Raw genomic sequence first — 21637 nt, 5'->3', positions numbered from 1 at the left:
AGTCTACATCCAACAAAACAGTAGTATAATAAAATGTATCAATATAGGTTTTAAAGAGTTTCTAAATATAAAACAATGTGTTCTGTGAACTAATCCTTCACAAAAACAAACAGAGCCAAGCAGTATTTTGCAATAAATATGTAAAATATTGATTCCTCCCTGGTATCCTAATGTTTCACATCCATGCCAGGAGATTACCATTATTCATGGTTTTAACTTTCAACAGAACATGCATTTATTCAAGTTTAAAAATGAAGATAAAACACATCTGCTTAGAATTTCATCTGGATTTAATCAATTAAAAAAAAAATGTGTACAAAGTTCCAATATGTATCATTTCCTTCATTAAGCTATAAAGTACACAGATGAAGATTTGGTCATCCTTAGTTAGTGTATTAGTGTAGTGTAGCTTAGTTTAATTCATTGGAGTGTTACATGTACTTCATAGGCCAGAGCATTCTCAAAATGTTATTTATTTCAAACATCGAGATAAGTATCAATTCTTTAAAAAATGCATAGATACATAGATGTTGAAGTATAATGATTTTCATTGATTTGCTGCCGAATCAGTTTATGACTGAACTATGACTGTAGTGTCACCGGTGTCAAACAGGGATTTTAGCATTAATGCACCAGTTGTGTTTAATATCAGGAGTGCTAACGCTTCATTGATGAGCCTTTGGTATGGACGGATTACGAGGAGCCTGAAACTCGACACACAGAGATGTTGTTGCCTTTTTCATGCTTTCTAACTATCTCTCTCTGTCTCTCATCCTGTGTCGGCCACATTATTAAATCAACCTCTAGTCCTCTATGCCCTGGACAGATATCTTTGTAAATAAAATTGGTTTACATAATATGGTGGAGAGACAGCTGGCCAGAGGGACAGTTGGAGTGACTGTTACATATCATAGCTTATACCAGTCACATTCCCACAAATTTGACACAGAAGAGGCTGAACACCGATTGATGTCTGATGTCTCAGCTACGTTTCAGGTCAGCCATGACAGTGAGGGCAGCGTTCCAGCCGGAGGATCCCATCACACCACCACCTGACAGACCATTAAACACACAAACAGGTGAGGATCCATCCACTCTAGTTCAAGTATGAAAAGTAGAGCAATCGTTCTACTCAGTCACATGACATCACCACACTGACTTCATTTCCTCATCATCAGTCGTCAGGATAAGATCTAATCCAAAAGGTCCAAAGGTTCACTAACTGCACACTAGTAACATACAATTACACTCACCTACATAGGTACAGCCAACCAGCAGCCACACTCACAACTACATTCACTACAGAGGATGTTATAAAGCATTAAAGGCAAACCTGGATGACAGCCACTGCCACATAGATATAGCCCTTTAATTGGTGAACGGTAGTCAGAGAGAGAGGGCAAAGGTCGTGCCAGGTACAGCTGGTCCAGTGACATTGATCCGTGGAAGATATTCTGTAAAGATGAGAGAACATGAGCTTGTTTAATCGAGGCTTAAGTGTTTTCTTTTCTCTTTTCCTGGTATAATTTGTTTTTTGGTGTTTGCAGTACTGATAGAGACCCATTGATCTGGCCTGTGAGAAAAGTAGCCTGCCAGTTGTTCAATGGTGTCTCATAAAGTTCTGTGCAATAAGCAGTAGTAAGACCACATAACAACCAGTTGAGTCACTTTGCATAGCTGATATGAACTTTGATTCTGACTGATGGGCTGCAGTTAAAGTGTCTGTAACCATTAACTGCTTACGCAACGGATGTGTTTCCTGAGTGGACGCCAAAAGAAGGAAGGCTGCCGAGGACGCAAATTACTTCCTTATCCAGAGAATAGGAGAGTGTGATGGTAAGCAAATCAGCTCTACATCAACCTTCAAATCCCTGCTCATCGTTACCACACGTACGTACCCCTCCAGTAAGCCCGAAGATCCTCTCCAGGTCAGGGGGAGCCAGGACGTCCCGGCCCACTACGGACCTTTTGAACCCGGGGGCGTAGCGCTCCACCCAGTCAAATGCTAAAGAGATAGACAAACGTACACGTGCTTTATCATTGTAACAGGTTAATCAGTATACATGTCTAAAAAAAAAACTAACATCAACATCAACTTGAAGTAGAGCTTGCTAGGATGTGTGTGCCTGAGCAACATGCATTAGCAAGCCTTTGCCACTCTTTGTCCTATGGAAAGTTCTGGACCATTTTGTGATTCTAACCGAGGTCAGCGAAGGCCTCTCGGTCCTGGTCGGTCCACTCCCTGCCTTCTATATGGTAGGGGGTGAACTGGGTGAACAGTGACACTACGTGGCACCCAGGGGGGGCCAGAGTAGGGTCCAATACAGAGGGGATGGTCATCTCCAGCATGGGCCTACAGGGATAAAAGAACATGATGTGTGATGATGGCGGTGAGGAGTGTGTGTGTGTGTGTGTGTGGTGTAACAGCGCTCCAATACGAGTGTGTAGATGTGTATGTACCTTGCTGAGGGACGTCCATTTATGGCGTCTTTGTATGCGGTCTCCAGTACCTCCACACTCTCACAGTTGAGGTGGATGGAGCACTGGTGGTGGGGGCCCGGCTTCCCATCTGGTGTGGGACATGCTAGGAAGTTAGGCAGCTTGTCCACTGCCACTGTTAGAGACAGGTCACCATAGGAAAAACATACAAGGAGTCAGTGTTTGTGCTAGGATTATGTACTACTTATTTGGATTATATTTATTATTTATGTATTTATTTGACATGGCAAAGTGCCAAATAAAGTGCCAAATAAAGTGCCAAATAAAGTGGTTCAGTTTCAGTTTACCAGTTCCAATTCCAATTAGGATAGTTATCAAAGCATGCATGCAAATATGGCATGTTTAACAGCATGCAATTCCATTAGCTTGAAATAACAAAGTTTGGACTATTAAAAATTAATTCTAAAAAACAAAACTAGGCTATTGTAAAAATGAATAAGTCATGCCTTACAAAGGCTCAATTGGGAGTAAGCAGTCCCTGACTAATAAAGCCTTCCCTCCCAGGCTTTATTCCAATTAGCAAGCAGGGAGCTATGAAGGGCAATGCAGGGAAGTCGAGAAACTTTCAACAAGTTACTGTAACTTGTAAGTAGCAGATAAATGTGCTTTATACAGTTTTGTAATATTCAAAACCTTGAAATTTGTGTTTTCAGCCTAGGCCGTGGCTACGGTTTCATTTATACGCGTTGTGCTAGTTAAAGGAAAATTCCATCCTCAGATACTTTTACACTGTTATATATCATCAATCTCTGACATTCAGTGCATTCCAGGAGTTATTTTATGAGAAAGAAGAAAGAAAAAAGAGAAAGAAGCCCTTGCTTTTTGATTCTGAGGGACTGACACCAAAACCTGACGTTTACCATTGATTCTTCAGATAGTTGAACATTTTTCTCCTATTAAACTCCATTGTAGCTACAATGGAAATATCTTGATGTGACATCACATTATCTGTGTTTAGCAAACTATCCACAGGAATAAGACAAACACACCAAAACAATAAAATGGACCCAGAAATGCAAGGTACAATGCCAATAGTTGCTTTATAACAGTGTAAAAGTGTTTTAGGGTGGATTTTTCCCATTTTTCCTAAGGAGAGAAACTATGCTAGATGAGACAATGAGCTCAACAGCTTATTTTAAATGCTGGTTCTTTCAAGTATCATTGAACAGTATCATAGTATTGAAAAGTAGCATTCAACTTTTTACAGAAAAAGACTGCATCTCACTATAGGTTATAGCTTACAGCTTATTAGTTATTCGGCCAGTCTGGATCTCAGAATTTCTGGAGGGCTTCGTGACTTTCCTTAGTTTTAACAGTCAAAACCTGACAGTTGCCAGCTAATGCAAATTTTGCATGAGATCATGGTTTGGGATTAGCATGACATAAAATAATAATCAGGCATAATAGAATAGAATAGAATAGAATAGAATAGAATAGAACAAGTAAATGATGCCATAGGTAAATGGAAAATGAAATGTGAAGTGGTATACCATTGATCTTGGTGACAGGAGAGGTGTAATCTATCTGATCTACAGCTTTGATGAACTCTGGAGATAGGGAACCCTGCAATGAAAAAACATGGAGTCAGAGAATAAATCATACTGTCTGTCACTGTGTTTACATGTGTTTTACTTGTCTTTATTACCTGAGGAGTGAGGTTCTTGAAGGTGACGTATGGGGTAGCATTGGACAGAACCACTTTACTGTGGATCTCTGTGCCGTCCTTCAGCACCACTCCCTTGGCAGCACCATCTGAGCCAACCAGGACCTGCTCCACGTCCTGCCAAAGAGACACACTGTACACACACACAGGCCAATGTACAGACCCTAGAACACCGTCTCCATTAGCCTACACCAAATCTCTGGCCGTGTGCCATGGAGGGCAGAGAGTCTGCAGGTTTTCATTCCAACCAAAGACTACACCAGGTGATTTCACTGATTAGTTCCTCCTTTCCGGCTGTAACCAACGTGTAGCATACGATCGCCTAGGGGCGAGGTTAGGCTGAAGGTGTGCTAATCAGTGAAATCATCTGGTGTGGACTTTGGATGGAATGAAAACCTGCATACTCGGCACTCCATGGCACATGATTGATCTTATCCACTTCTAAGGAACTTTGCAAAATGGTGAATTGCATCATTACCTCCGCCAAGGAGGTTATGGTTTCGGTGCCGTTTGTTTGTTTGTCTGTTAGCAGGATTACGGAAAAACTACTGGCCTGATTTTCATGAAACTTTGTGGAAGGGTATAGCATGGGCCAAGGAAGAATTCATTATATTTTGGAGCGGATCCGGATCCGACTCACGAACAAGCAATAATAGCACGAACCTTGGCGGAGGTCTGCGCTCTCCGAGTGCCCTTCTAGTTTCAAATTGTAATCATCCATAGGTGAATATAATGAATCAAAATCTTACCTTTTCAGTGAAAATGTCAGCACCGTAGGAGCGGGCGGAGCTAGCGATAGCCTTAGACACGCCTCCCATGCCTCCCTCCACATAGCCCCAGGCTCCCTTCTCCTTCTCCAGCTCCCCCATCACATGATGCAGGAGCACATACCTTCAGGGCAAGACCATAAAACGCTTGATCAGATTATTTGTTGTGGTCATAATGTTCTGTGTAATCAAATCTGTGTGTGTGCATCTGTGCATGTGTGTGTGTGTGTGTGTGTGTGTGTGTGTGTGTGCGTCTCACCCACTACCAGGATTACTGGGACTGGTCATAGCTCCTATCACAGCATCAGTAGCCAGCGTTGCTCTCAGCGGCTCTGACTCAAACCACCGATTGAGAATCTAAAGACACACAACGGTCAGTTAGCCTTGATGGCGTTATTACTGAGTGGCAAGTAATGCTGAGTCATGTGTCAGTCATAACAAACCTTCATTATCGGTGCAGTTATAATCTCATAGAAGTCTGGAATGTTCCTGCCCAGTTTCAGACCTTTCGACACAAATAACATTTCTCATCATCACTCAGGTTACTGCAGGATTCAAAATGCTGTTTATCTTTGTGCATGAGTGCATTTGTAAATAATTTGTTTGATAGCCAGTACATCAAAATGTATTTTCAAAGCGCGCACACACCACATCTGACAATAGGCATCAGCGTTTTGGCCGCAGTCAGCCTCTTGCTCAGCGATCCTGCAGTGACACCTGGGATATCTACAGGCGGGGCATCCAGGAGAGGGTGGATGGCCCCCGCTAGCTTCTCCAGGTGTGCAACGAATTCTGGAAACGCCTGGGTGCGCGTCAAAGAACGGGTGAAGATAAGGGTGAGGGTGGGAGCGGGGGTCGAGGGGGTGGGGGAGTGTGTGAGAAAAGGGGCAGGATAAGACACTGGCAGGAAAGAAAGGTCAAGCAGAGGCATCAAAGTGCTTTTTCAGTTCATACTAGTATGACAGGAGCTTAAAGCCATACGCACTGGGGTGTAAAATCGGGTGGCCGAAAATCTTCTGTGTCTGTAGATAATGCCTGAAATACCTTGGCATCCTTCTGTGAGAACTTTCCAATCTCCCGCAGGTTCATGGCCAGATCTGAGCCCAGGGTGAGAGACCTTGGTGGGGCACCTCTCACCCCCTCCTCCAGCATGGGGGTGAAGGCATGGGGGTCCCTCATGTACACCTTCAGCCCATGTTTCTGAAGACATAAATAAAGGCACAACCAAAATGTACAGTTGTGCGCACACATCCACAGGTGAGACAAACACTGAGCCTTCTGTACATCAGTTGAATTAAGAATTTGTGTGATGTCACATTTCATAAGGAAGCATTGTGCAGGCTAGTGTGTGTTTTACCTTGAGCTCCAAGTCTGCGGATATGTGGGGTCTTAACAAACTGAGTAAATAGGAACACCTGGAGAAGTGGAAACCTGGGAATATAAAACATGATGTATTCACTTTCACATTACGCTGAAAAATGAATGTATTACCCAAACTACACACCTAAAGTGTTCATTTATTCATTCCCTAAGCACCTGTTTGCAGTCTGGTAGGCCTATATTCAAACTCATCCTGTTTATTCCACCATCAGGACCGTGTTTGAGGCTACTGTACCTGGGAAGATCTCCTCCGAAACAGCTGCTCCTCCCAGTACATGTCTGCGCTCCAGCACTGCTGTCTTCACTCCTCCCCTCTGAAGATAGGCAGCCTGGACACACACACACACACACACACACACACACACACACACACACACACACACACACACACACACACACCACCTTTATCCTGTGGCTAACCTCAGTCAACAAATGTGTTAGGATACAAATGCATGAACTCACCGCCACCAGTCCATTGTGCCCTGCAATGAAATATATAGTCAGTCAGATACAGTATGTTTCAAGAAAACTTTGAGCGTCCTGCAGAAATATGTTTAAATCCTACCATTCAAGTTCACTGAGCCTGTTCTGATAATTCAAATTCCAACTTGAATATTTATACTCGTGATTTTGTAGGGAAAGAAGACTTGAAAGGGGAATTTTAATGTTTGTTGCCACTTTTGGATGCATTAGCCTACTTGGTGCTCTGTAAGTGCATTCCTAAATGTCTGCAATGCATGTTCTTATCAGTGTTTCTTAACTGTGCAAGAACATAACAGACTATGTGCAAGCTATTCTGCAGTCTCAAGTTGAACGAGTCCAAAGTTTAACAATACTGTAGCCTGCATGCCACTGGAAATGCAGGACAGAGAGAGACTATTTAATTCTACTACAAAGGCGAAACTGCTTTTAGAAATGAGGGAGAAATTCCTAATAATCCCGTTTGCAAACTCCCTCTAAACTGCAACGTTGTGTCAATAACATTACAACAAAGTGGCGCGGATTGTTCTGCCATAAGTATAGCAGACTCTCTTTGTGTTTTCTGCAGCTTTCCTCCAAACTCCCCATAGTCCTCTCCTACCTCCGCCGATCACCAGCGCGTCGTACTGGGCTCTGACAGCGGAGTGGCTGGCTCTGGTCAGCGTGCCCACAGCTGTCACTGCCCTCCGGCCGCGCTCCGTCCACACCGCTGCGGCCATGGCGAAAGTGTTGACGCAGAACTCACAGGCCAATCCCTCCCATTTTCCCTCCTGCCTTTTAGGGCCCCGCAGACCTGGTTCCGGTGTTCCGGTTTTCTGTTTCACCACTCGCAAATCTGGAGTAGTGGGGCGGGAAATTTGACCCATTGTCAGAATGATAATTATTTAATTTAGGTGTTTTTTAGTTTAATATTCTGTTTGTTTTTTTTCTTGCATGTGAGCATTTTTTTTTTCAATCCAGTTTTCAGAGAAGTCTAGTCATTTTACACTATAAAATAATGTAGCCTACACTCTACATCTGGATTCACTGACCCTTTTCTGAAAGGAGATGAAGAGCTAGAGAGCTCAGAGGATGAGGCATCACCTGAGGAGACACAGCAAGCTGAAACTTGAAACTGAAATTTGATAAGAGTTTGAAATGTAGATAGTGATGAAAGCGGATTGTGGAGTTTCCATACTTTCCTATTCTTTCTTGATGTCCACTAGTGCACAATAACTTTGAAATAAAAGTTTTAAAAAAAAAACATATTTTTGCATGTTTTTTCACTCAATATGTAAATAAATTTGAAAGAAAATTGAAATCCAGAAACAATCAAGGAGGATTTACTTTCCTTCAACCATGCAGCCCCTTTGCAGCTCCCTGGGTCTTCATGCACACAATATTTTTGTGAAATGCATACATTTGCATAGATACTGTAGCCTACTGTATGTCCATTGTCCACAATGCAAATTAACAAGGAGCAGATAATATAAATCCACAGATTTATTTTGTTGCCATCTAGGCAACTCGTTCAAACTCTGTCACATAGACCTTTGACACGTTAGTCTACTATTTAACTCAGTGTTTTGACTGTGACAGACACGCCTTAAGACCATCATCATCATCATCATCATCATCATCATCACACAGGGCCAAATCTCAAACCAGCCATGACTTGTTTTCCTCTCCCCAGTTACAATTTGACTTGTGATCTTTGACACTGTTAAATTTCACAAATCTGTAAAAAAAAAAAAGAAAAAAATAGAGGGTAGTAGGTAATAGTAATACTAGGGTGATTATGCAATGTGATATTTCTACCTGCACTGCACAGTCAATTTAAAGATCTTTAAAGACTATTATGTGTTTACAAATTGCAATGTACAAATAAATTACAGTGCTAATTTACCTTTTTTTTTCATCTTTTTGACCATAATTTGGCACCATACACAATGGGCTAAACAGAGATTACAGCCATCGTCATTCTTGATAGTTGAACAACTAGGTATTAATCCACTTCTCCTTCTTGCCATCCAGTACAGTATATGGCTAGCCAGATCTGATCTGCTACCTGCTGCTACAGGAGTCAGCCTCTCAGCAGCAGAGGGAGATGTTGCAGATGCTACAGCAAGAGAACCAGTTTGCAAATAATTGTTGATAAAAAAAAAAATGTCAGCCAAATGTTTTTTAACAAACCGATTTCTACCCATTGGAATTAAAAAGTAGTCAATAACTAATCTTATATCAGGCTATGCAGCTTAAAGGAACACCAAAGGACTGGATTGGCTAGATAGTGAATATCCCTTGAATAGGCCAGACTAGTGGAGTAATGCATGTCTACCTACAAACTACCTTCCATAGCTATTCATATCAATGATTTTATTCTTACTGAATAATCTCAGCACACATATCACATCACTAATTTCACATTCTGCACATTCTTTCACATGGGGGAATTAGTTTGGAAATGCATTTTTACTTTTAAAAAGTCTGGGATGTGTCAGAATTTTTGGCCATAGCAAAAGAAAGAAAGAAAGAAAAATGTTTGGGATATTGGAAGAATAAATTATACATGCTGTCTGAGCATGACCTGTTGCAAAATTCTCCACACTCTTGTGCAATCTCTACCTCTGTTCCCCATGTTGCTGAGTTTTGTGAGCATGTTTTAGCTCCCTACTCTCTGCCTCCTCCAGCTTTTAAAAAGGCAGCTCTGCAGAAATCCTTTGTCTTCATTTTTCTGTTTACTCTTAGAGAGAGAGTGAAATGATGGAGCTACGTTCAGACTTCAAAGATCATGCAGTGCAAACAACACAGCAAAAGAAACATGCAACTACTTAATTATCCCTATAAATCCGTATTTGTTTGCTTGTGGTTTGCCCCAGCTTAGCCTAATATTTGGCTCTAATTATTTTCTTTATAGAGATACAGTGCATGTTCTGGCAAAACAATAGACAGGCCTTAGAAACGTGTGTGTGTGTGTGTGTGTGTGTGTGTGTGTTAGCCCTTCTGGCTGTCACATGGGCCACAACACCCATGTATATTCCTCAGCTCTTGGAAAAGTGGATGTCATACTCTGAAAATTCAAAGCTGAGAGGGAAAAAAGGTCAGTTACTTCTCAGTTGTGAAAATCTTTAATAATAGGCTAGCATCCATTTAACACCACAGTTAACCCCTCAGTGTTAACTTGTCATTCAGTGGTCATGTTAAAATGTGGTATAGGCCTACCGGGTGTCTTGATGGCATGTTTAACATGTGAGTTTGTAAGTGTATCCTATACTTCGACCAGTAAATGTAAACCATGAGGCCTATAAATGTCAACACTTTTCCAGCATTTACTGTACAGGGTGATGTTACAGTTTAAGTTATGAGCCAAGAGCTTTAGGCCTGACCTCATGGGCAAAAATAAATTGTCACTGAGTCTCAAAAGTTGAGTTCATGCAAGCCCATAAAAGTTAATCAAAACGACATGATGTTGTGCTGAAAAACTGACAAGAGTAAAACCCTCACACTGCCAGTATCATTTAACTGACTCACTTTTGTTCAGAAAAAAATTCACTTCATGATCTGAAGTCTGTCACTGTTTCATCTCTGACTCTATTTGATTTCTCATTTACAGAGGACTGAGGACTAGGCTCGTTATCCTCTAAATCAGTGTTTATCTATTAAGGGGGGTGGGCTGTGATGGGTCCCCACAAACTACTAGGTTGTCACGAGTTAAATCGTCCCCCCCAAAGGCCCAAAAGGCCTTCTTATCATGGAGCTGACACCAATCTAGCAATCGTGTTTCGAGTACATCACAGGTAGACTGTGTTCCAGTTCTAGTAAAATGATGAAATCACTTTAGAAAAATAGTTGAATAATCATATCGCAGTGTTCATGAGTAGTTCAATGAATTGCATTTGCGTTGCATTTTCCAATTCATACCAACTCAACCCACATCCAGCAGCCTAACACTTTTAATGACACATTTAAAATGAGAATTACAATGCTTGCTATTATCCAGTTTTCCTCTTGGTGGCATAGTTGTTCCACTAAAACCTGTTCCTAGGCAGACTATTGGCCTGGCTGTGGCTGCCATGGTTTTCCACTGACTGACAGCTCACACTACAACTTCAAAGTTGCCCTACTAAAGTCACAGTAAGTTAAATCACATCCAGAGAATTACCAAAGTATTGTGCAGAGTTTGATTCACATAACATTTGTACTGTTTATGAAGTGTGTTGATGTTGACATGTAATTTAGTTGATAAGATACCATTATTTAGAAGTAAAAACCTGTCTGACCACACATTCTTATTTCCAGAGAGTCTCCCTTATTTTTGTACTTAATTTGTGACAGGAATTTGTTCATGTTCAATTTGGTCATGTTTTTTGTGAGGGCAAATTGGTTCAAATTGAAAAGCTGTGTTACCCTTACAAAAAAGTCATGTGAAAACCCAGATATGAATTCAAAGCACATGCTCTTTTTGGACACATGTTGGTTTTCATATGTGAACATGTGAAATGTTGTTGATGTTGATGTTTTCACCTGTGAACTGTCTCTTTGCATGGGAGGTTTTCTCACGTGAAACAAATACTGTCACATATAGTGGAAGGTGAAAACATGAGATAAAACACTTTTCACCTGTGAATTGAAATTTTCACATCTTGAAGTAAAAACTGAACTGAGAACACAATGTGAAAACAATTGTTCACATATGAAAACACATTGTTCACATATGTGCTCACGTGTGGGTTTCATGTGTGACTTTTATATATTTTCACACAGATATGGAATATATATAGCCTATAAACAAAAACAACAGTTGACTCTTGTCTTTGTCAGGGCAGGGTGGGGTTGGGCACAAGCGATCTCATAGTAAGGGCCCACCGTAAGAGTTTTAAGTTGGGCTCTTAACACAAAATGGTTTCCTAGTGCTGTTGTTGAAGATGTCTCATTAGATGTCTTACTATTCTAAGTGGTTCAGTTACTGTGCTTTAATATGATAAGAGGCCATTGATCATGCTGCGGGCCTAAGCAGCAGTCCAGGGAGCAGACAGAGCGGGCAGGAGGCTGTCTCCTGGGGTTTAAGGAAGGAAGGGTGTTAACTAGTTGTACGAAAACAACCAAACACAGCAGAACATAAGCAGGTTATCTTCTCATTTTCTCTCCGTATAATGTGAATTTTCAACCATGTTTTGCTTAGCCTGTGTAAAATAATTCCTCAGGCTTATATGGATTGTGCACTCTCTACGGAGAGGGAATGAAGCGAGGTGTTATTTGTGATCTAGGGTTTCCCGCTAGACCTAACATGCCTCTCCCTTGGTGTATTAGAGTAGCATTAGGTTCAGGGAAGAGAAATGACCCTAATATGCTGTCTGCTTGGTTTTCCTTTAAGGAACGTCTGCGGACAACAGCCAATCAACCATAACTAGATCAGAAGCAGGAGATTTTGTTCTTGTAAGCAGAAATTAACACTTCATTCCCCTTTGTCGGCAGAAATTCAACACTGCACCCCTTGAAGGCTCTCCCAGGCAATAAAGGAGAAAATTAAATTATGTTAAAACAGCTCCGGACCAAAACACAATTACCTCATTTTCTGGAGAAATCAGCTCCTTTCCCTGCAGGCAGAGAGGTCCAGTGGTGAAGATGCTCGGCCTGGAGACATTTATCTGACGGCTCTTGTAGACAGCAGCATTCCTAACTATCAAATCACCAACTTCTCTCTCCTAGCAGTCCATAAAAGGTGTTATGATGCAGAATGAACACTTGGGGATGTCCTAAGATGTACTGTAATTTTAGCCTTTGCCCACGAGTAGCTACATACCAAGACAAGATAAAGAAGAAGATAAAGAAGAAGAAAAGGGAAGACAAAGAAATCAGATACACAGTGACTCCAATATAGGTGGTCATGCACTGCACAAAATGAAGGATTAATTTAGCCTTTGATTGATTGGTTGATTGATTGATTGATTGTGTCATGTTTTCTGAATGCCCAAACAAAGCACAGCAAACTGATTTGAGTGGTCTGTGTGTCTTCTTTCTTGGGACAACAGATATTGGTGCTACTTTTCATTTTACATGTAGTTAATACTATATCTTGTGTTTGTAACACAGAGGTATTTTGTCCCAAAGGAGACAGACAGATGTGATAAATGACACTGCTTTTTAAGAGTATAGGGCCTACATACTAGATAAAACACTTGGTACATTAAGTGTCCATATTTTTGGTGGAGAAATGAAAGTGGTCTTATTTGAGTCGGTCCCACCAATTTCTGAACACTGATCTGGACCATGGGACAATTATGTTATGATGATAATATTCTCAAAACTGTGTGAGCTTGTGGTTCACTGCGAGTTGAGTTAGCCATTTTGAGTGTTTCAGACAGGCTGCAGCACTTTTCATTTTCAAATAAGAATGGAAAGGCACTGTAGAAGAAATACAAATAAACCCATATTTATACAAGAGGCCTATATTCGTGTTTGTTTATTTTTCTCAACACGTTTTAATATAAGGCATGTACTTTAGATTGTGATCTATGTCCTTTTACAGCTTTACCAGAGGCACCATTACTGCGTTTTACCAAAATCTGAAGCCCCTGGCTGCATGATGTCCGGGTTGCATGTTTTGACCAAAATACAATGAAAAGTGGCATGTCTATTATCCAATCGCATGAGCGGGGCTTGTCATCGTAACCAATCAGAGTCCATTTCCTGCATTGCGGCCTGCGGTGTGGCTCGGTGTGTGTGTGTTTGTCCGCCTTGGCCTTGGCTTGGAGTGGTAGAGGCGGGCGAGGGAATGGTGTAGCAAACAAGCAGCTGGAAATCAACTCAAGGGAATGTAAAACTTTGTAATTTAAATCGACCACAAGACGCCGTGTCTGCGTGCTCAAAGACTTAACATATTACCTGGTTTCTCATGGAAGCAGATGGTTTTGTGAGGAGGCGTCGGATGACAGCGGAGACACCAGGCAATGATCCCGGGGTTGCTGGTGCCTCTGCCGGGGCAGAAGTTCGATGGATTGGGGGCAGATTTTGGGGAGTTTCGGAAAGTATCGTGGGAAGTCTGACACCCCGGATCGGAGGCGAGACAGAACTGCAGACTGTTCATTGTATCCGTGGTGCACAGGATCAGACAGAGGACTCTGAACCAGACTATGAGGGTTTGCCACAGGGAGCTTCAACTAGCACCCACATGTTGGCTGGAGCCGTGGCCGGAATCATGGAGCATTGCCTTATGTTCCCCATCGACTGTGTCAAGGTAGCATAGCTTAGTGGCTATCCAGCTAGCTAACCCACAACTTTTCATGTTTGTTCTCCGTGCTTTCAGAGACTGGTCCTATGCTGTGACGTTAGCTTTATTATGGCTAATTCTTGTAGCCAATTTGTTAGTTAGCATAGCTGGTTAGCTTGCTTCCTAGTCACGCTGCAAGCCTGGCGGCAGTGAGGGCAAGGTCAGTCAGCTCGGCTAACGTCTCAACTCCCTGCTAGCTAACATGCTATTACAAGTTAACCTCAACTAGCTACTGGCTAGCTAAGCTAACCTTTAGCTTGGTCAAACACCCGAGCCCTACGGTCAACCTGCGCATCATCCATCATCGACCGAGTCTGCTGTCAGTGCCTCGCTGGTCATAATGTTATGTAATGTGTAAGCAATGCGGAAAGGAACATGCATGTCAAGTCAGACACATAATAACAGAAACCTGTTGGTAACCCCACTGCACCAACAGCATCAGTGGCATAGTGTAGAGTTACAGCTAACAGTTGGGAGTATTGTGGAGTGAAACTACTCTGTTTACAAAAAGCAAGAGGCTGAATGAATGTTCTTGGATTAGCGCGTGTTTATACCCTGGCTGCCAATATTATTTCCAGCCAAATAAACTGAGATACAGCACAGTTTTGAGACAATTTGGCCATGGCCAATCCAGTCCTTAATGACGGTATATGCTGCTTCTTTCCTTATGCTGCAAAACAAAGTGTAGTAGGTCGTCGCAGGACTGCACTGCCTTTACTGAGTAGTAGGCCTATGGCTGCACACAAGTCCATAACTGATTGTTTGTAATGATCTGTTGATCACATGGGAGTCATGCCGTTTGACTGGGTCTAGTGTTATCATGTGGTCCCCCACTGTTACTCATAAGGTAGTCTCTGATGCTAGTGATAGCCTGGCCTACATAATGCCAGCTATTCAGGTGCGTGCCTTCACTGGAAATGGGTCTTACAGGTATAAGCACCAACCTGGTAGTGTTGTGATCTCTTTAATTTAAACGTAACAAGGCATTTTCTATTATGATGTCAGCTAGTTGTGGCTGTGCAGTGGTGGCCATTGTATAACGCAGACACAGGGCCAGAGCGAGATGGAGAGAGACGGCGAGCTCAGTGCAGTCAGCTGTCTATGTCAGGCTGAAAAGCTATTGAGATGCCCAGGCTTCATCCGTGTCTCTTCCACCTGCAGTCTACCTCTGTTGCAACCTGCCTGGGTTAACTTTAAGTAGAATAGACCGTCCCCGAACCTGGACCAGATCGACATTTACAGATCCTTCTCATGTTCTCTCAGCGTGCCTGTTACACAGCTAATGGGTGTCAGTGTTTCTCAGTGCAAGCCTCGGGAGATTTGGAACAGTCAGTGTTGTGACTCAGCAAAACGAAGTCTAGTGTGCTGTGCTCAAGAGCTGTGCACAAACACTTGACACATTCATGTACAGAAATAGGCGTGACATTGGACAGAAAATGGATAGATAAGGTGCAGCACATTTTGTAAAAAGAACAAAAACTGAAAATTGAGAAATATTCAAGATGCATCCATCCAGCATATTGCTTGCTCTCCTTTCTTCTTGCATTAGTGCTTTTTCCCCATTTAGACCGATTCTAAATAGGCTACCTCTATTGTGTATACAGACTTTCTCTTCCTGTGCTCAAAAGTGTATCTATATAACATTTTTACTTGAGATGGTTTAGTGCAGGCTTCCATGCCTCTCTTGCATATCGTTAATACCAGTAATTGTTGATTTAAAAAGAAAAACTGAAGTAGGTTAACTTAAGTTGTAACTGGGTCAGAGTGTACACTGCACAACACAGGAATGGAATTTCCAATAGTTGGAAAAAAAGCAAAATGTGGCACCCTTTGCCTCATAGTTTTCTGGGGAAATCGGTGGAAGTGGTATTTACATTCAGTGCAAAGGTCCTTGTTAGAGAGGTGCTTTCTGGGTATGCAAACACACAACAGATAGACACAGCGTATCCATACCTGGTAAAAGGTCTACTAGCTTTACATGGCTACATTATTAAAACCTTTTGGCAGGTCACTTCCAGTGCAGTTAGGGACAGTCACGAATGAATGAGGAGTACAGCAGTCAGATTGCAATTTGCTGAATAGCTTTTCTTCGGTACCTTACACAGAGATGTGCTATGGTTTTGTGTGCTGGTCTGGCGGCATAAAACTGCAGCTCTGGTCCTGAAGTGTGAAGTAACTTGAAGCAAATACCCATATACCAGTGTAAGCTAGTTCTCATTGGCCCCTTCATTCCACAGCTGTTGTATAGAGTGACTTGAGGTTCTGTTTACACTTTGATAGTCCACTACACACACCCAGCGGGCCATAAGTTTGTCCATTCAGCTGGAAGTTTGGTGTTTCATGTTATACGGCTAGTTGCTCCGAGCACAGACCCCCTCACCCAGACCCAAGGCGACCCTTACCAAATAGCAGATAACTGAAACCCTGATCCCTAGCACATGTGCTTTATGTTAATGTAATATAATATAATAATTTATCTCAGTGTGTGTGTATGTGTCAGGATGAGAAAGGTGTGCCTCAGGGTCAGTGGGAAAAGAGGCTTACAGGAAGTCAGCTTATGTCCCTCTGTGACCTTGGAGCTTGTAACTGCATACTTCCTCCTATTCAACTACTCTCTCACACACACACACACACACACACACACACACACATGCACACAATGTTGAACACTCTCATTTCCTTTATTTAACCCCAAATTCACAGTCTAGTCTATTCGGTATTCTGTATATTGTAATAGACATAATAACAGACTGTTCTATGCATTGTGTTCTAATGTTTATACTGAATTCAGGCCACGTTCAATTAACCTAGCCCTAATGTGATTTTGCAGACCTCAGTGGGTGGTAAGAAAGCACAATGTTGACTTTGAACATCAGACTGGATCTCTACATTCCAACCTTTCCCCTTTTCCAGACACGCATGCAGAGCCTCCAGCCCGACCCCGCGGCCCGCTACAGGAACGTGATGGACGCTCTCCGGCGAATCGTAACCACCGAGGGCATCTGGCGGCCAATGAGAGGGCTGAACGCGACAGCTGTGGGGGCGGGACCTGCCCATGCCCTCTATTTCGCCTGCTATGAGAAACTCAAAAAGACTCTAAGTGATGTCATTCACCCAGGGGCTAACAGTCATTTGGCTAATGGTACCATAAAACATGCATATACACACGCAAACAATGTCATACAGTTGTACAGCTGCTGTATGGCTATCTTAACCATGAGATCCCCATTAGACAGTAGGTTGATATCTAGGACTGTAGCCCTGAGTTGACCAACGCCAAGCCCCATCCCATGCACCCCTCAATATGATCTCTATGGAGCTGCTGACTCAGCCTAATCCATATATAGACCAGACACCGCCTGACCAGTTCTAAAAAACTTGGCAGGTCATCATATGGGATAGAGCCTTTTCATAGCTAGAGTGTTAGGTCATGAGGAAGTGCCAGCGTCAACTGTAGATCTGTCGCTGGCTTTGGGAAAAGTTAAACAATGGACTGTCGTGTTAGGGTCAATTTTATCAAAGCGGCTTCAGCCACAAAATAGGAAGAAATTCAACTTGGAATACGTGCTCTGAATGTCGGCCTTTTCCTTATTCCATGTTCTCCCTACTCTCTCTCTCTCCCCTCTTTTCCAGTTTAGTGGGAGGCTGGGTAAGTCGTCTTTCTCCCGTCTCATCTCCTCTCCTCTGTTGGTCCAGTCTTTCTAGCTCATGGGCTTGGTAAAGATCTCCCAATGGAGCAATGAACTGCCTTGTCCACTAGGTGTCTCTCTATGCTCAGGTTTAGCGTCCTGACCTCAACCAGGAGTGATCAATCTAGTTCGTATCATTGTGAACTGCTAAATTTATGCACCAATTCTGCTATCATGGGGTATTCATTTGGGCATAATGTCCTCACCTCAGGGGTGAGGCAGTGAAAGAGATGAATTGAGTCCATTCTAAACACTGCAAAGGGGTCCTTACCATGGCAGTTGAAAATGCTTTATGCATTCTCATTCTCTCCCTCTTTATTGCCTCCTCTTCTGTGATCCTTATCTATCTTTTCTGATTTTGTGTGGTAATTTTTGAGGTGTGTGTTTTTCAGGAGCAGCTGGGTGCGTGGCCACACTGCTTCATGATGCAGCCATGAATCCAGCTGAAGGTAAGGGCAATGCTTTGTACTGAGGAAATGTGAGTAAAAGGGATGAAAAGTCGAGATATCGAAAGGAGGATATGACAAGAATAGAGTAAAGTGAGGTTTTTGTGTGTTTTATGCTTATGTTTGTATGCGTTAATGTCTTTAGAGACAAGGCAGGATTTTTTTATGATGACAGTTGGTTTTGTCCAGCTCCTGTGAGGATAATTTGGATGAGTGTAAGGCATTAACTGTCTTGAAGGGTTGCCAGAGAATATTTTCAAAGAAGAAACTTGCAGGTGCCACTCCTGAGCCAACCATCTGCACTTGGTGGCCTTAACTCTGCAGTCTCACTTATACACTTTCACAGCTGCCTCTAGTCCACCTGCCCTAGCATGTCAGTAGAAGGACACCGGTCACAGTCATGGTGTGCAGCTGTTGGATGCAGCTGTCTTAAGGATAGGCTCCTATTAAGATGACATACTACATCTTTCTCTCTCCTGTTCATTTGCCTAGAAGCTGCATGTAGTTACAGGATGTTTTTACTGCTGCTAATAGCTCACTAATTTGTTTCTTTTTCCATCCTTTTTTTTCTCATCACCACGGTACCCAATGACGCGTACGCACCTGGCCGGCCTTCTCTTCCACCTACACATCTATCCACCTCTCCCCAGTTGTGAAGCAGCGCATGCAGATGTATAACTCTCCCTACCGCGGCGTGCTGGACTGTGTGCGTGCCGTGTGGCAGAAAGAAGGCGCTGCGGCTTTCTACCGCAGCTACACCACCCAGCTCACCATGAACATACCCTTCCAGGCGCTCCACTTCATGACCTACGAGTACCTGCAGGAGCTGCTCAACCCCCACAGACAGTACAATCCCTCGTCCCACATGGTGTCCGGAGCTTTGGCCGGGGCCATCGCAGCCGCAGCCACCACGCCTCTGGACGTCTGCAAGACCCTGCTCAACACCCAGGAGTCCCTAACCCTCAGCTCCCTGTCCCCCGGCCAAGGCCCAGGTCCCGGTCCCGGCCCCGGTCCGGGCCAGGGCCAGAGCCAAGGAGCCCACAGACACATCTCAGGCCTGGCCCACGCCTTTCGGACAGTGTACAGGCTGGGCGGCCTGCAGGGCTTCTTCAAGGGAGTCCAGGCTAGGGTGATCTACCAGATGCCCTCCACAGCCATCAGCTGGTCAGTCTACGAGTTCTTCAAGTACGGACTCACCAAGCACCAGCACGACAAGAGGAGATCGCAGCACAGGGAGGCTGAGATGTAGACGAGTCTCCTTGGTGTGTTCTCCCGTCATGTCGCTCTGCCCTCTCTGTAGGGAGATAAAGTCGATACGCACATAGAGTCTAACCAACCACCTCAGTTGTCTCACCCCTATCAGACAAACCCAATAAGAAAGACATCTTCATATACTGTTTGGCAGTACAGTTAGTTATATTTCTACTATACTGTTGGGAGACTGGGTGTGGTGTGAGTTTTTGTTGTTTCTCTCTCCATGGAGAAGCTTTTTACACAGTATTATAGTACTAGTTTATCTGTTTGTTTTTTGTCAGCCATTCAAGTGACCACTAAGTTTATCCAAGCCGAGGGTGAACGTGAAGAACACAGCAGTTGTGAGTTGGAAAGATAGTCAGCAGGGGGCAGTAGTATTACTTTTTTTTGTAGTTCTGGGGTTTTCAATGGTCTTGCTGTTCTAGGATCTGATTTATTTTCCACCCAACCAAACCTTGAATGTGTGAGTGAAAACTCATAACTGACTCCAGATCTGACCCTTTTCTGGACAAAGTAGAACTTGGCCTTTATTGAAGATCTCAGAACAGAATATCCTCACACTAATCAAACTAAAAGACAAGTTTATCCTTATGTCCAGTTTGGGCTACTAAGGAGGGGTCTCCTTAAGATGTGAAATGATTAATTTCTTTTGGAAAAAAAATGTCAATTTTATTGATTTAATACAAATTTTTTGCCAAAGATTAAATTATTACAGCCATTCTGATTCAAAGGCAAATACAGTACAGCTGAGACCGTTTTGTTGTTAATCCTACACACATGCATTTGCTAACTTAGATCTACTCGGACACCTGTTCTGCTACTGTAGTTTCTGTTGACAGATTTTGTAAATTGTCCAGTCCTTGATTCTTAGGAACCCTGCCAACCTGGCTACATTGATCAATGTGAGCAGAGATGAAGAGCATTTTATGTCTTGATTAACTGAACTGTGCAATTTTGTATGTGAGAAGTCAAACTTGTTATCTCGTCTTCCTTAGATTAAGACCGTGGGTCAGGCTTGGGAAGTTCTCTTTGGTTTGGCCATAGGTTTCTGTTAGAGGGTGAAAGAAGATAAAACCAGATATTAATAATTGAATAAATTCATTGCCCTTCACCAAACTACATTTGTGAGTTTATGGTTGTTCCCCATGAGGTACCTAGAGAGGAAAATTTTCAGTTGCTCTGAGGTCTCTGAAGTTTAATTTTATTTAATTTATTATTTTGTTTTTTATTTGATTCCTAGAATGGTACTTTTATTTCCAACAAATTTGTTAGTTTAATGAGTTTTCCTTTGTTTCCATTGTTGTGTTTAATCAGCTCTCAGATTATTCAACTACTCAACATTTATGTCTCCCGTTTCAATTTGGCAGAGCATAGCTCAACAAAGAACTTGGCTGATTGATCTATTGGTTGATCTTTACCCCTGCTATCAGGGTACTGACATAAATGGAAGCTGTCATTCTTATTGATTGATGTCTGATTGTCCCCGACACTGCTTTACACTCGCTGTTCAATAAAGACTGAGCAGTGAGCCTCCACTTACTGCTCATAAATGCTGGAACCCCCCTTTGTTTGATTTTTTTGTGCATGCTTTGCAAACTATGTGAAGATGCTTGATTGAATGTTTGTTTTATGCATATTGACTGATCATTACAAGAAGGCCACATTTCCATTCTATTCTGGTAAACTATAAAAGATTTGAACTCTCCTCTTAATTTCCCAGCTAAACAGAAATCAAGGAGTGGGTTGGGTGAAAAGGAGGCAATGCCCCGAGCCACATCTGTATGGCCAGAAACACATGGAGAGTTTGTGTGTGTTTTCAGGTATTTATTTTTAGTTGGAGGCAGGTACAGTTGTTTAGGCTTAAACACAGGTGCAGATGTCAACTTTGACCCTCTAGACTGAAAACACAGTTTGTACTTGCACACACACATAACTTGCATACAAACAGCTTGGCTGTCTGTGACCTTGAGAGCTTCAGTGAGGAGGAAGCTTTGGGACTGAGCAAATAATGCATGATAAAGTAAAATTTGATGATAACCATGGAGAGCAAAATCTAGTGGTGGTGTAGAAAAGAAAAAAGATGGATTGCATGCTTACCTGAAAAAAACTACTTTAGAAGGCTGGTAAGAGTGTTTGTGTTTGAAAGGGTCAGAAATGTAGCAAAAAATTTAATTTGTAGTACAGTTTTTATTTGCATTATTTGACACAGC

The 21637-nt window shown here is 42.6% G+C and overlaps 2 protein-coding genes across 2 annotated transcripts; one reads left to right on the top strand and one right to left on the bottom strand.

Moving 5' to 3' along the window:
- Positions 1 to 137: 137 nt before the first annotated feature.
- On the bottom strand, positions 138 to 7543 carry pyroxd2 (pyridine nucleotide-disulphide oxidoreductase domain 2). Its single transcript, XM_071914176.2, has 16 exons — positions 7391 to 7543; positions 6772 to 6791; positions 6545 to 6638; positions 6287 to 6360; positions 5974 to 6129; positions 5578 to 5731; positions 5373 to 5434; positions 5189 to 5286; positions 4912 to 5053; positions 4145 to 4279; positions 3990 to 4062; positions 2461 to 2614; positions 2202 to 2353; positions 1899 to 2005; positions 1334 to 1454; positions 138 to 1052 (listed from the first exon to the last, which is right to left on the bottom strand). The coding sequence occupies exons 1-16, from the start codon at positions 7506 to 7508 to the stop codon at positions 982 to 984; spliced, it is 1731 nt and encodes a 576-aa protein (XP_071770277.1). The 5' UTR covers positions 7509 to 7543; the 3' UTR covers positions 138 to 981.
- A 5983-nt stretch (positions 7544 to 13526) lies between these two features.
- Positions 13527 to 20985, top strand: slc25a28 (solute carrier family 25 member 28). The gene is made up of 4 exons (XM_071904405.2): positions 13527 to 14005; positions 16952 to 17180; positions 18120 to 18176; positions 18824 to 20985. The coding sequence occupies exons 1-4, from the start codon at positions 13664 to 13666 to the stop codon at positions 19420 to 19422; spliced, it is 1227 nt and encodes a 408-aa protein (XP_071760506.1). The 5' UTR covers positions 13527 to 13663; the 3' UTR covers positions 19423 to 20985.
- The last annotated feature ends 652 nt before the right edge of the window (positions 20986 to 21637 follow it).

The sequence above is a fragment of the Centroberyx gerrardi genome, chromosome 15, assembly GCF_048128805.1.
Source record: "Centroberyx gerrardi isolate f3 chromosome 15, fCenGer3.hap1.cur.20231027, whole genome shotgun sequence".
NCBI lineage: Eukaryota > Metazoa > Chordata > Actinopteri > Beryciformes > Berycidae > Centroberyx > Centroberyx gerrardi.
The sequence above is the reverse complement of the archived record's forward strand: the minus strand, read 5'-3'. Positions and strand labels throughout refer to the sequence as shown.

Bases quoted from the DNA above. Each gene is read 5' to 3' on its own strand.
- slc25a28 (XM_071904405.2), top strand. From the start codon at position 13,664: ATGGAAGCAGATGGTTTTGTGAGGAGGCGTCGGATGACAGCGGAGACA. The intron at 17,181-18,119 runs GTACCATAAAAC...TGTGTTTTTCAG, and splicing joins TAACAGTCATTTGGCTAATG to GAGCAGCTGGGTGCGTGGCC. The intron at 18,177-18,823 runs GTAAGGGCAATG...ACCTCTCCCCAG, and splicing joins AGCCATGAATCCAGCTGAAG to TTGTGAAGCAGCGCATGCAG.
- pyroxd2 (XM_071914176.2), bottom strand. From the start codon at position 7,508: ATGGCCGCAGCGGTGTGGACGGAGCGCGGCCGGAGGGCAGTGACAGCT. The intron at 5,435-5,577 runs GTGTGTGCGCGC...TTGTGTCGAAAG, and splicing joins GATGCCTATTGTCAGATGTG to GTCTGAAACTGGGCAGGAAC. The intron at 5,287-5,372 runs GTTTGTTATGAC...GTGTGTCTTTAG, and splicing joins TAACTGCACCGATAATGAAG to ATTCTCAATCGGTGGTTTGA.